This window comes from Canis lupus, chromosome 27, assembly GCF_003254725.2.
Source record: "Canis lupus dingo isolate Sandy chromosome 27, ASM325472v2, whole genome shotgun sequence".
Taxonomy (NCBI): Eukaryota; Metazoa; Chordata; class Mammalia; order Carnivora; family Canidae; genus Canis; species Canis lupus.
Window position 1 is genome coordinate 2641929 of NC_064269.1, and position 13133 is coordinate 2655061.

Consider the following 13133-nt stretch of genomic DNA (forward strand, 5'->3'; position numbering starts at 1 on the left):
TGCGATGACTACAGAAAACAAAGACAATTATTCTTTCCGCCCCAGACGCATGCACCACCCGGCGGGGCCCCAAGTGCCTTAGCAGCAGGCAGGAGAGCTCCTATGCTCCTCTTGCCCTGTATCAACAAAAGCTATGATTCATAGGTTCCCTCTGGAAACTGAGACTCTCAAACGATCTCTCAACAGAGGGAAAGCTCCCCCCACCCCCCACCCCTCCACCGCCCCTGCCTGCCTCAGCCCCAAGGAGGAAATAGCTCAGTGAACAGAGAGCCGCCACTCCAAGTGCCAAGCTGTCATTCCAGGCAGGTGAGCATCTGCTACCCCAGCCTTACACGTGTGTCTCTGAAAGGACACCCGTGTGGGAAGGTCACGGAATCGGGCTCTGCTTCTCCATAGCTAAGGACCACTGTCTGCTTAATTGCCGATTCAGGGACTCTGTTTCCGGAAACTGAACGCATTTGGGTTCCTCTCTCACTCTGCTAGCTCTCGAAACCACTGCGGGTAGTAAGCAGTCAGGAGGACAAAACAAAATCTGACCGTTTCTCTGTAGGGCTCTTCCCCCCACGGTAGAGTCTGGGGGGATGAGATGCAGAAAAAGGCGAGACCAGGAGCTTGCAGGCTTCCTATCAGTTTCCACCGAAGGGGACGTAGGGCACAGGCCACAAGACCAACAAGGAAAGCAAGACAAATGTCTCGGGAGCCCTCCACTCGGTGCAACTACTGGAGCTCTTCTGATGAAGACGGAAAACCAGGGATCCCCGGCCTTGAATGGGGATGGCCAGCCTGGGAAGCTTCTGGAATAAAGCAGCCTCAGACAAAGCTGGGAGGTAGTGCTTTATGGTATAGCACCTTTTTATAAATTAATGTACTTCAGTGCTATCTTCCTACCAGGACGCCAAGCCTGTTATTAAAGAAAAAGATGGGACGCCCGGGTGGCTCAGCGGTTTAGCATCTGCCCTAGGCTCAGGTCATGATCCTGGGGTCCTGGGATCGAGCCCCGTGTCGGGCTTCCCGCTCCACGGGAAGCCTGTTTCTCCCTCTCCCTCTTTCTGCTGCTCCCCCTATTTGGGTGCTCGTTCTCTCTCTCTCTCTCATCTATCTCTGTCAAATAAATACATAAAAACTTTTTAAAAAATTATAGAGAAAAAGAACATGTGTGGTGCTCCTTTCAAATCCCCACTGACCCTGCCCCAGGACGGACATGCTGCTGACCCTTCAGTCATACATGCTCACGACTAGTAAGAGACGGGGCCGGGACTCAAACCCACCTTCCCCATACTCACAACTTGTCTCCACAGCAGACAGAGGGTCTGGTCCGGAGAGTCCCCTAGTGGAGCAGACAGGATGTACGGGCGCAGGTGTGTGTGTGTGTGTGTGTGTGCACGAGCACATGCTCCTGCCGCAGGGAAATCAGGTGTGACCTGCACGACACAGAAGGAAGCATATGAGGAAAACCAAGGGGCGATCAAAACCGGGTGGTTTCCTAAGGAAGATGAGTGTGGAGCAGGATTTTTAGGACCTGGAAGGACAGCGGGAGGGCGGGGGCAGCAGGGGACACGGCGGGTAATTGCTGAGCAAAGGCTCAGGAGCAAGGAGCACGGCGGAGGAGGAACAGGAGGGCCTGGGAAACAGGGCATCACAGACACTTGTTTTGACACCGATGTTTGCACAGGAGGGAGTGGGTCCCAGGCGTAAGAAAGCGGTTTAGAAACCAGGCGGTGTTTTTAGAGCCCATTAGATGCATGATTAGGACATGACTGAAGGCAATTAGCGTGCTTCTCATTCGTCTGCTGATCAAGTTGCGACTGGAAAGGAGTTTCCACGGGGGGGTGGGGGAGAGGGGGGCAGGGAGGCAGCCAGCGGCCCTGACACGGCCCAGAGGGGCGGATGCCTGGGGGATGCCATCAGAGGCCGCCTGGGCAGCTCCCGCCCTCCCGGGGCCCCATAAAAGCCAGGGCGCCCCATGCTCTCCATCCCCTTCGCACGCACCCGTGTCGGGAGCTCTCGCCGCCTCGCCCAGCCACCATGTCCAGGCAGCCCAGCGTCACTTTCCAGCCCGGCGGCCGCAGGAGCTTCAGCACGGCCTCGGCCTCCACCCTGGCCGTGGGCCGCTCCCGCTTCAGCTCGCTCTCCGTGGCCCGCTCCACGGGTGGCAGCGCCGGGCCGGGCAGGCTGAGCAGCGCGGGGGCCGCCTTCGGGAGCCGCAGCCTCTACAACGTGGGGGGCACCCGGCGGCTCTCCACTGGGGGCTGTGGCGGCGGCTTCCGAAGTGGCTTTGGTGGCAGGGCCAGCGGCGGGTTTGGGGCCGGCAGTGGATTTGGCTATGGGGGGGCAGCTGGAGGAGGCTACGGGGCCTGGGGCTTCCCCGTGTGCCCCCCCGGAGGCATCCAGGAGGTCACGGTCAACCAGAGCCTCCTGACTCCCCTCAACCTGCAAATCGACCCCGCCATCCAGCGGGTGCGGAAAGAGGAGCGCGAGCAGATCAAGACCCTCAACAACAAGTTCGCCTCCTTCATCGACAAGGTGAGGCCGGGGGCCGCATGCGCGCCCCTTGGGTCGGGGTGGCAGGAACTCCTGGAGAGGCCCTCGCCCCGACAGGGAGCAGTATCACAACGGCCTCCCTGTGGAAAAATGCATCAGCTCCACAGGTACCTCACAAGTGGGGCCAGACTGCCCCAGAGGCCCTTGAAATCTCCCTCATTTCCCTGGAAGCCATGTGGTTGGTTCAGCCAACACCAAGGGAAGCGTTGAGTTCTCCGCAGGAGGAGTTTCCGCTGAGCAAACTAACCTCACCCAGAGCAGGTGTTGTCGAGACACTCAACCCAAGAGGAGAGTCTCCCCATAGAGACCTCCAAGCCCACCCCATCAGTTCTCTGGAAGCCCCGGGTGTATGGGTGGAAGCCCCGGAGACCTGTGGGGTAGCTCCAAGGGCTTTCTCATTCCAATTTGGAGCCGTCAGTTATGTAGCCGACAGTTGGGTATCAGGTGACAAAGCATATTTTTCTTCTCTCCCTTATTAGTTGGAGTGTCTGGCTCTGCCTCCCCAGTTTCTCAAGATTTCCTTCTCGCCCCCTCCAGGTGCGCTTCCTGGAGCAGCAGAACAAGGTCTTGGAGACCAAGTGGGAGCTCCTTCAGGAGCAAGGCTCCAAGACAGTGAGGCAGAACCTGGAGCCCTTCTTCGACACCTACATCAACGACCTCCGCCGGCAGCTGGACAGCGTCACGACGGAGAGGGGCAGGCTAGACGCCGAGCTGAGGAACATGCAGGATGTCGTGGAAGATTTCAAAGTCAGGTAAGGGGAAGACGGGCTTCCGGTCACGCACAGTAGTCCCGGGACTGGTCTCTATAAGGACCAGCGAGGTGCAAAGGGGCAAACGCCAGCGCCAGCAGGGAGCTTGGAACTTGCAGCCGTCATTCTGTGATTTGAAGATAGCATGGTGTAGGGCGACAAAGGGACTCTCATCTCATGCATCACTATTCCCAAGAAGCCTACCCTGACCTGTCCACATGACTGCAAAGTGATGTCTGCATCACTGATACTCTGAAAGGCAAAATACCATTTCACATCCAAAGTATTCTTTAACCCCCAAAGCACTGCCTACTATGGAGGGGATGCAAGCCCAGGAGACTCGCTAGTGTCTAAGCGAGGCAATCCTCCCGAGGGAGGCAAAATTTGGCTGGCCATCATCCAGGCTACAGTAGGTGAGGTATCCAACAAAAGGGGATGGTCCTCCCAAGGGATGGCCGACCCATGGCTTCGGAGTTAGAGCCACTTCTGTTTACTAAAAAGCCCACTGCTCACGTGGTTGCTCTGAGCTTCAGTAAAAATACAGCAAAATCTACCAGGAACGGTCTCCTTCCTGAACAAGCAAAATTCACTCCATAGTTCCAGAAGCCACTTGAGGCAGCCAAGTGTTTTAAAGGTCACAATTGTGCATCTCTAAGAAGGTAGAGTTTCATAAGTACAAATTTCTATTCTTGTAGTTCCGTGCTCACCTTCTAGTCTTACAAAAGGAAGAAGAAGGAAAAAAAAAAAAAAAGAACTTCTGGCAGAAGAAATGATTCCCCTTTTATAGAGGGAGAAATAAAGGTTAAGTGAATCACCCCCAGTCACACATAGGTCAGTAGAAGAGCCGGAAAGGATTTGAGGTCTCTGAACTCTTGCTACACCAGAAACGCTCCTCAGCCCGGGAAGAGTTCACCTGGACACTTGCTCAACCACACACCCCCTCTCCTCTGTGCTTACAGGTACGAGGACGAGATTAACAAGCGCACCGCTGCTGAGAACGAGTTTGTGGCCCTGAAGAAGGTGGGTGGAAGTGTCTCTCAAAGGAGAAGATTCTAAACTGAATCTTTGGAGTAGGGGAGACGTGACCCTTGGGACTCCCAAGACCCTGAATCTTTGGAGTATGGGGAGACATGACCCTTGGGACTCATATAACCCTTGAGAGTATCTGGAGAGCTCAAATCTGCCCAAATGCTCCCTCGGTATAGGGCCCCGCTAACTCTACTAGGGTCTCTGTGAGCTCAGGGAACTCAATCACTCCCATTCTCCGCAATCAGTCACCCCCACCCCAAAGCCCAGACTCAGAGTTTGCTGAAATCTAACTTGGAAGGGCCAGGGAAGAGTCGGTCCAACTTCTTCTGGGCTCATTGCTTGGGGCTGGGGTCTCAGAGGAGCATCCTGTGCTGTTGTTCTAGGACGTGGACTCAGCCTACATGAACAAGGTGGAACTGGAGGCCAAAGTCAACTCTCTGACCGATGAGATCAACTTCTTGCGGATGCTCTTTGAGGCTGTAAGAGCCTGCAGATGTTTTTGTTCCTCCTAGGTCTGGGGCCTGGAAAGAAAAGGATGGTGCAGAGAATGTCATCTATGTAGGGCCTCCACCCATCAGGCCCCAGATGCTCCAATTTGGGACTTGGGTGGTCATGGGCACCTGGGAGAACTGCTTGGTATCTTGCCACACTAAACCCAGCTCCAGCTCCAGCTCTGAGGCTGCTCCCCCCACCCCACAGCATAGCATGGAGGGAGTGCCGATTCTCGAATCCCAGGTCCCTGGGTAGCATTCCCAAGGAATCAAGATAGATCTCTCCCTCTCCCCTCCCAGAAAATTTCAAAAAGAAGTTGCCCCTCAACTCATTGGTCAGGGTGCTTCCTGCCCTCTGAAGATGCCTCATTCTGGGTGCTACCACTGTGAAGGCAGAGACCTGGGTCTTTGACGGAGAGAAGTGGGAGTGATGAAGTCATACTGTACAGAGGGAAGCAGGGTCCTAAAACTCTCTCTATCCTAAAGAAATATTTTATGCTGGCATGTGAAGCAACATATGTCATATTCAACTCAATATTATTTGGCCCAGAGAACAGTGACCCACCCTTCATACTCAGGGAAAACACCCAAGTGGGAGTCTTGAGAAGCCATCCTGGGGGTCACACCCCCATCACATTGATCTGGGACCCTGAAGCTTCTCAGGGATTGGCATGGGGGTTCTTGAATGGCTGCAAGTGCCCAGGGAAGGGCTGGAATAACCCCTGCCAGGGATGCCAAAGAAGGGATTCCTGACCTAGACAGGTAGTCAATAGCGTGATTTCAAGAACCTTTCTTTTTATGCCTTGGTGACGCTGGGTTTACTGGCTCTGCAGGAGCTGTCCCAGATGCAGACCCAGGTCAGTGACACCTCCGTGGTGCTGTCCATGGACAACAACCGCAGCCTGGACCTGGACAGCATCATCGCTGAGGTCAAGGCCCAGTATGAGGACATCGCCAACCGCAGCCGGGCTGAGGCTGAGTCCTGGTACCAGACCAAGGTGAGTGTGGGCATCTCTGTGATAGATTCCAGGATGACTGTTACCTGAAGCCCCAAATAATCATTTACCCATGAGTGTCAGGAAATACCTGAGCATTTCTGTTTCTTTCAATGGGGCAGAAGTGGCCGGTACCATGAAGAGTCAACTTGAAATGGGTGTGGAAACCCAACCATACACACTAACGTGCTCAGGGAATGTAAGGTGCTCAGGAAAGCCCTTGTCCCCATATCACTTAGGATCTGGTCGGGGCTGGGTGAGACTCCAATGCAACCCAGAAATAGTCATAGAGCGATTTCTAAATGGCTTATATATTCAACACATAGGGTTACAGAGTTGTAACTAAACAAATTGCAAACCGTTTATTTTTGGTCTGAGAGACTATGAAGTAAATGGGGGGGGGGGGTCATGGAAGGAGAAAGACCGTGTTAATAAAAAGCTTCCAAGAAGAGGTGGCTCTTCCTTCCATTTGGAAGCATCCACGGACAATAGATTGCCAAGGACGGGGGAGGTATTTAAGGCTGCACAAGCAGTTTTTTGGGGCTGGAAGGAAGACATGAGCACTTTGCCAAGCAACAGAGTTTATACCGGGAAGAGGGGGGTTTGGGATGACCATGGAGAGCGACTGTCCAAAGTCACAGATGGCCAGAAGAAGGTTCGGCTTTGGAGGGCGGAGTAGACTGGGCAGTCCAATCCATGAGACCAGCTCCCTGCCCAATGCAGACCCTTTCCAGGGCCAGCTGCTCACCTATGTGTGGCTTCCATCCTTTGCCCTGCTGTGTGCCCTGCCTTAGTCCCTACCACTGCAAAGTAGTAGAAAGGAAGAGGGTCTCAAGTGCCAGGGGTGCACAATGCAGAGGCAGAAGCAGAGGCAGAGGCAGATGACGAGTGGAGGTGAGATGTCCCTAAGTTGAAATTTATAGTGGTTGAAATTTGTAGTGAACAATTCCTTTTGTTGGTAGGGCCGACTGCTCCCTTTAACCATGTGTATCTAGAAATGGAGGAGCTGGGCCACTCAGCACTTCCAAAGCCAGACAGATCTTCACTCGGGTAGTGTCTCTCCCTTGGGAAAGGTATGGGCAAGTGACAGGGGCATTTGTTGCTCCGAAATGACTTCATCCTGGATATGCACCATATCCAGGTTCCCTCAGATGGGGATTTTGATACAAAGTCTTCAGAACTATGACCCCTCCAGCATGGCTCCATCTAACACCTATTCCCTGCACCTCTCCCCTGCTCCCCCAGCACTGACATCTGGATGGCTACCAAAATTCATGGTCATATGGCTCTGGATGTATGATCTGTGATTGGGATCCCCAAAGGACACTGACCAAGCCACCTTCTCACCCCTAAAGCTCACCATGCTCCTTTTTGCCCCAGAGTCTGCACACAGGTTGTCTCCCCTGTCTGGAATGTTCTCTCCCCAGCCTATCACTTAGGTCACTCCTTCCCATCCTTTATCATGCAACTGGAGCAACTCCATCTCTGGAAGTGCTTCCCTGACCCCCTCTCCTCAACTTCCATGTCTAGGTCAGATTCCTTTGTTACGCTACCTGTTCATTTCCAATGAACGGAGAACTTTTCCGGTGGGTACTATAAATTCAATAATGTGGTGATTTAATTACCATCTATTTCCCCCAATAAAGTGTAAGCAGGGGTCTGAGTATGCTCTCCATGATACTCCCAGAGCCTAGCACGTGCCTAAGAAATAACACCCCAGGGATCCCTGGGTGGCACAGTGGTTTAGTGCCTGCCTTTGGCCCAGGGTGCAATCCTGGAGACCCGGGATCGAATCCCACATCGGGCTCCCTGCATGGAGCCTGCTTCTCCCTCTGCCTGTGTCTCTGCCTCTCTCTCTCTCTCAGTGTGTGACTATCATAAATAAATAAAAATTAAAAAAAAAAAAAACACCCTGGTGAGTGAGCGAGAGGGTGCGTGAATGATCAGTGAGTGGGTGGCCTGCCGGTGGCCCCGAGGGCCAGGTTACGCACACAGGGAGTACCCAGTCCAGGCGTTTAATGAGGTGACGGACTCTGCTCTGATTCCGTCAGTACGAAGAGCTGCAGGTCACAGCGGGCCGGCACGGGGATGACCTCCGCAACACCAAGCAAGAGATCTCCGAGATGAACCGGGTGATCCAGAGGCTCAGAGCCGAGATCGACAGCATCAAGAAGCAGGTAGCGTATGGCAGGGCCGAGAGCTCCTTGCCCACCCATGTCTCCAGGGTCCTTCTACCATGTTCCCAGGACTCCTGCCCAAGAAGCGCCACACGCCCCGGGGCTGTCAGTAAGGCTCGTGGCTTCCTCCCCGTCTTGTAGTGTTCCAGCCTGCAAACGGCCATCGCTGACGCCGAACAGCGCGGAGAGCTGGCCCTCAAGGATGCCCGGGCCAAGCTAGTGGACCTGGAGGAGGCCCTGCAGAAGGCCAAGCAGGACATGGCCCGGCTGCTGAGGGAGTACCAGGAGCTCATGAACGTCAAGCTGGCCCTGGACGTGGAGATTGCCACCTACCGCAAGCTGCTGGAGGGCGAGGAGTGCAGGTGAGGCCAGGGGCACTAGTTCCATTCCAGCTGCCGGAGCATTCCTAGGGACGCAGGCGGCTGCGGCCCCCTCCTCTCCTGGAAAAGGGAGCCAAATGCTGATAGAACTGGGCCAGGAAGTGGGGGAAGAAGTGCCATTTCTTTCCAGGCCAGTGAATCATCATCAAATGCCCGTATTCGGAGTACAACTGCTTTTCGCACCCCATAGAAATCTAGGATCTGATCCAGTCCTAAGTAATCAAATTCTATCAAAGGAGCAATTAGGTTCTGTGGCAGGTCTGGATATGTGGTGTGAGAGGCTCTGGGCTGAGAATAGGTTGTCGCAGGATTTGTGCGGACAGGCCGGCCACTAACTAGCTGTGTAATCTCAGGAAAGTCAGTATCCCTTCCCTGGTCCTCAAATTCTTCGGCGATGGAATAAAAAGTCCCAATCATCTGATGCCCAAAGCTCAGTGGGAACTCTGCGCTCTGCCAATCACCAGCTGTGTGACCGAGGGCGAATTGCTTCACCTTTCCATTCCCCACCTGTGAAATGAGGCTAACCATGGTTTCTATCCCCATGTGTTATTAAAAGGGTTAAAAAAAAAAAAAAAAGGGGACCAGACATGAAGGTCTTAGAACAACGTACACAGCAAGTGTTAAAAAAAAAAAAAAAAATGCTAGCTGTCTTTTGGTTCAGTGGCTGAAGATTTGGGCTTTGGGACCAAATGAGTCTGGCTTCAAATCTAGCTTTGTGACCGTGAGCAAGTGAATTAACCTCTCTGCGCTTCAATTTCCCCATCCACCAAACTGAGGTAGCAATACCTACTTAATGGGGTCATCGGGAGAATTAAGTGGCACGATGCAGGTGGCAGGTGGGTAGTCCTCTTTACCGTTCTGAGTATGTGTGTATGAATGAAGGCCAGTTCTGTCCTCAGCGTGGAAAGCAAAATCACTCCAGTTGCTACAATAACAGGCTGATTATTGTCACTGTTATGTTTATGACTCAGACTGGGCTCCACGCCTCTCATCACCCCAGCACTGCCCTGTGCACGACAACAGTCCATTGTTGGGAGAGAAATCTTGTTCCTTAACGAGCCCTACCTCTCCAACCAGCCCCAGTGTATGATTAGCTTTAATTTTCTCCAGGTGTCTACCCAGTTTGAACCAAAAAATGTGTTTCTGAGATTACAGGCCTTCCTCCTATGAACCTCGACTCCGCCTTGTGTCATGCATTAGATTATTATTTTTAATACTACTAGTATTTAAATAATTCCAACCTCCACTTAGTTCTGCAATAAAAATAATAAAGGGTTTTTTTTTAATGCACTTAATTGCAAAAACGTTATTTCAAATGTTCACAAGCTGCTGGACATAATAGTAACTAACCTTCCTTCTCCCCCCTGCTCCCAATCAGGCTGAGCGGAGAGGGCGTTTCTCCAGTTAACATCTGTGAGTATGACATCCTCCGGTGTCAGTCGGCATGTGTGTGGTTGGGGGCAAGGGACGCGGCGTCGTGCGGGAGGCTGGAGGGCATGCGTGAGCCATTGGAGGGGACCCCACGGAGAAGGTTCATTTTGAGGTGTGAGGTCTTGAATTTATTAAGATGAGAGCCATATTAGGAGTCTTATTTTTTTTTTTAGGAGAGAGATCTTAATGTCCCAATTTTTACCTCTTTGCCTGTGACACAGCACCACAGAGAGGGTGATAGGAGGTTTGCTGTGACCCTTCTGCAAGGGTTTAGACAATGCACGGGTCCTGCCCCCCCCACCTCCCGGGGGATCCCACACCTTTCTTGCTGGGGGTGCAAGTCTAATTCAGACATGAGCATTCACTGCAGACAGGATTTACAAAACCCTAGTATGCCCTCGGCCTTAGGAAGATGCCTCCATCCCGGGCCCAAGGGCCACAGCCAGGAAGGCAGCCCCTTCCCGGAACGGTGTGGGGAGAAGCCCTGCTGCTCCGGTTAGGTCTGCAGAGCAAACAACCTTTCCAAGGCGGTGAGAGTCCATAAGGCAGGTAGCGGGTGCAGCTGCTCAGGAACAGGAGCGGGGTGAGCAAGCGGCCACAGCCCACGCCGCTAAGAGCAGAAGTCACTCGCAGAGCCCACTGCTGGCCTCGTGGGGCCCACAGGGCTGAGCTTCACGGCTTGCATCCTACGAGTGCGTGTGGCTTTCCTGATGCGGGATTCACAGCACCAGTGACTGTACTGACCGATGATTCTAGAAGGCAGAGCCTTCTGAATGACCCAGCTGTCCTCCTTCGCTGATGTCCTTGTCTGGCAGCCCCGGAGACCCTCCGCCAGTCGTGAGGAAGGCTGCCGTAAGCTCTGAGGTTGCCCTGCTCTTGAAAGCACCTGGAAGTCTGTGATCTAAGTCGGCCGCACCGCGGTTACCGCAGACCCGGGGGCTCCAGACAAGAGAAATGTATTGTCTCACACTTCTGCAGACTAGCGATTCAAAACAGGTGTCAGCGGGACCGTGCCCCCTCTGAAACCTGTAGGGGAGCCCCCTTCCTCACCCGGTCCAGCGCCTAGTGGTACCTGTCAACTCCTGGTGCTACTCGCCTGCATCATTCCCATCTCCGTCTCTGTGTCACACGCCCTTCCCCTATGTGTCTGTCTTCACGTGGATGCCTCTCCTCTTCTTATAAGGACACGAGTCCCATTGGGTAGGGCCCTCCCTCGTGATTTCATCTTAACTGGATTCCATCTGCAAGATCCCGTTGCCAAATAAGGTTGCATTCACAGGCATTGACTCCGATACTTTTTTGGAGGACACAATTCATTCCAGAACAGCCCGTTTTTATTTCAGTTTCCCTTCTGAAGAGCCCAACGTAAGGGTGCTAGAGGTTGAAGGTGGTGGTTGGTTATAAAAGTTAAGAGCAGGTCGTGGAGAGAACGGGAGCAGAGTGGGCCAGCCCGTGGGTCGTCTGTCACTTGGCCTAGCAAGATTCCTCCAGCCCCGCTTTGAGATTCAGGGGGCGGAGGCTGAGGACACCCACAGAGGTGTGTGCATGCCCCCCCACCCCAAGAAGGGAGAGAGACACCAGAGCCAGGCCCACAGAGCAGGGGAGTGCGAAGGGATCAAAGGGAAGGAATCGCTTCCTGGAGACGAGAAGTCTCCATTAAGTTCTGGAAGGAAAAGCGAGGCATTAAGTAGCAGAGAGGAGGCAGGAGGCCGAACCAGACGGCGAGCGCGGCACTGCCGCCCGGACAACCTGGCCGAGCGCGGTCGGAGCTCGCTACCTGGGCCTGGAGGTTAGAAGGAGGCAGAGGCTGCCCGAGAGGCCACCCCATCCCCACCCCACCCCCAGGGGCTTCAGGCCACAGGCCCTGACGCCCGGCCTCCTCTCCCGCCCTCGGTTCTGACCCGGTCCCCTCCCTCCCGGCAGCCGTGGTCACCTCCACCGTTTCCAGTGGCTACGGCGGTGGCAGCGCCATGGGAGGCGGAAGTCTGGGCCTCGGCGGGGGCAGCGGCTACTCCTTCGCCACCAGCGCCGGCCACAACCTGGGTGCGGGCCTGGGCGGCTCCGGCTTCAGCGCCAGTAGCAGCCGGGGCCTCGGCGGCGGTGGCTCCAGTGTCAAGTTTGTCTCCACCACGTCCTCCAGCCGGAAGAGCTACAAGCATTAGGTGCAGCCACTCGGCTCCCCTTCCTCAGCCCTGAGACCCGCCTGCTTGCGGACCTCACCTGTCTACACTCGCAGACAGGATCCCTGGGTCCCTCTCCTTCGGCTCCCCTCGCCCACCTGTGCTGCTGGGAAGGAAGCCTGGCGTCCTGGCTAAACCCCACTCCCCAGAGCAAGCCAGCCCCCCCCCCCAGCCTCCTGACAGTCCCAGAGAGCCCCTGCACCCTCTGTGCCAACGCCCGCCCTCTTTCAAGATCCACATTCAGCATCTTGCGGAGACTCCCCCTTCAGAGCCTCCTTCTTCCTCCCACCTTCCAGAGGCAGAGATGGGGAGTGGGTGTTTCCCAGGCCGGCTCAATGCCGGGTTGGAGCCCACCTGTTTCACGCTGCTTATCAGCTGCCTGCTGGGAGTGAGGGCTCTCTCTCTTTCTCTGCCCCCCCCGAATATGTCTATTAAATGCATGTGTAATGTGTTTGGTGTCCAGCCCTCTGCATGGCACAGTGAAGCGGCCCAGAACAATCCGCCTCCTCTCCAGGCCACATAGAGGGCCCAGGGCACATCAGATCCTCCCCGCCTCCCGCAGAACAGAGGATGCTGGGCTGGGGAGATGGGAGGGATGAAGGGGGCTGGGGTGGACCACCAGCCAGACTCCATCCTGGCGTCTCTACCCTCTTCCTCCTGCCTCTTGTTGGGATGCCTTCTTTGAGAGGCCCCAGCCCTGGGCAGCTCCGTCCTTCCTACTGTGTGTGTCATTCAGAGCAATGCCGTCCCCTCCCCAAACCAGACTGCCTCCTGAGGACACTGACGTAGGGTGGGCGGCCCAGCCCTCCTCCAGCAAAGGGGCTGATTGTTCCCTGACAGCTTCAAACTTGCAGACCTGAGCAGAGAAATAACAGGCCAGGAGAGGAGTTAAAAGTCAGCCCTGGGGGCAATGCTTTCGCCCAAGCAGAGGAGCCACTAAGACCCATAATTGCAGGCAGCAGTGAGACATCCAGGAAGCTCCCACATTCCTAAGTTTACAGTCTCCTGAACCCCTCCCGTTAAGGCCTGGGCCTGGCATCACCCCGGGGGGGCGGGGACCACCGCCCATGGGGTCTTAGAAGTGGGCTCAGGGCTCAGGAGCATGCTCGGAACTGGAGGGAGCTCGGAACCGGAAATCTGAACCACAACCAACCGAGATG

At 54.8% G+C, this 13133-nt stretch overlaps 1 protein-coding gene across 1 annotated transcript; it reads left to right on the forward strand.

Moving 5' to 3' along the window:
- Positions 1 to 1988: 1988 nt before the first annotated feature.
- Positions 1989 to 12398, forward strand: LOC112667217 (keratin, type II cytoskeletal 75). The gene is made up of 9 exons (XM_025458804.3): positions 1989 to 2523; positions 3079 to 3293; positions 4250 to 4310; positions 4703 to 4798; positions 5644 to 5808; positions 7857 to 7982; positions 8124 to 8344; positions 9741 to 9775; positions 11717 to 12398. The coding sequence occupies exons 1-9, from the start codon at positions 2026 to 2028 to the stop codon at positions 11953 to 11955; spliced, it is 1656 nt and encodes a 551-aa protein (XP_025314589.3). The 5' UTR covers positions 1989 to 2025; the 3' UTR covers positions 11956 to 12398.
- Positions 12399 to 13133: the final 735 nt, after the last annotated feature.

Excerpts from the sequence above, each read along its gene's own strand:
- LOC112667217 (XM_025458804.3), top strand. The coding sequence starts at position 2,026 with ATGTCCAGGCAGCCCAGCGTCACTTTCCAGCCCGGCGGCCGCAGGAGC. Across the intron at positions 4,799-5,643 it reads TGCGGATGCTCTTTGAGGCT|GAGCTGTCCCAGATGCAGAC; the intron begins GTAAGAGCCTGC and ends CTGGCTCTGCAG. Across the intron at positions 9,776-11,716 it reads CGTTTCTCCAGTTAACATCT|CCGTGGTCACCTCCACCGTT; the intron begins GTGAGTATGACA and ends CCCTCCCGGCAG.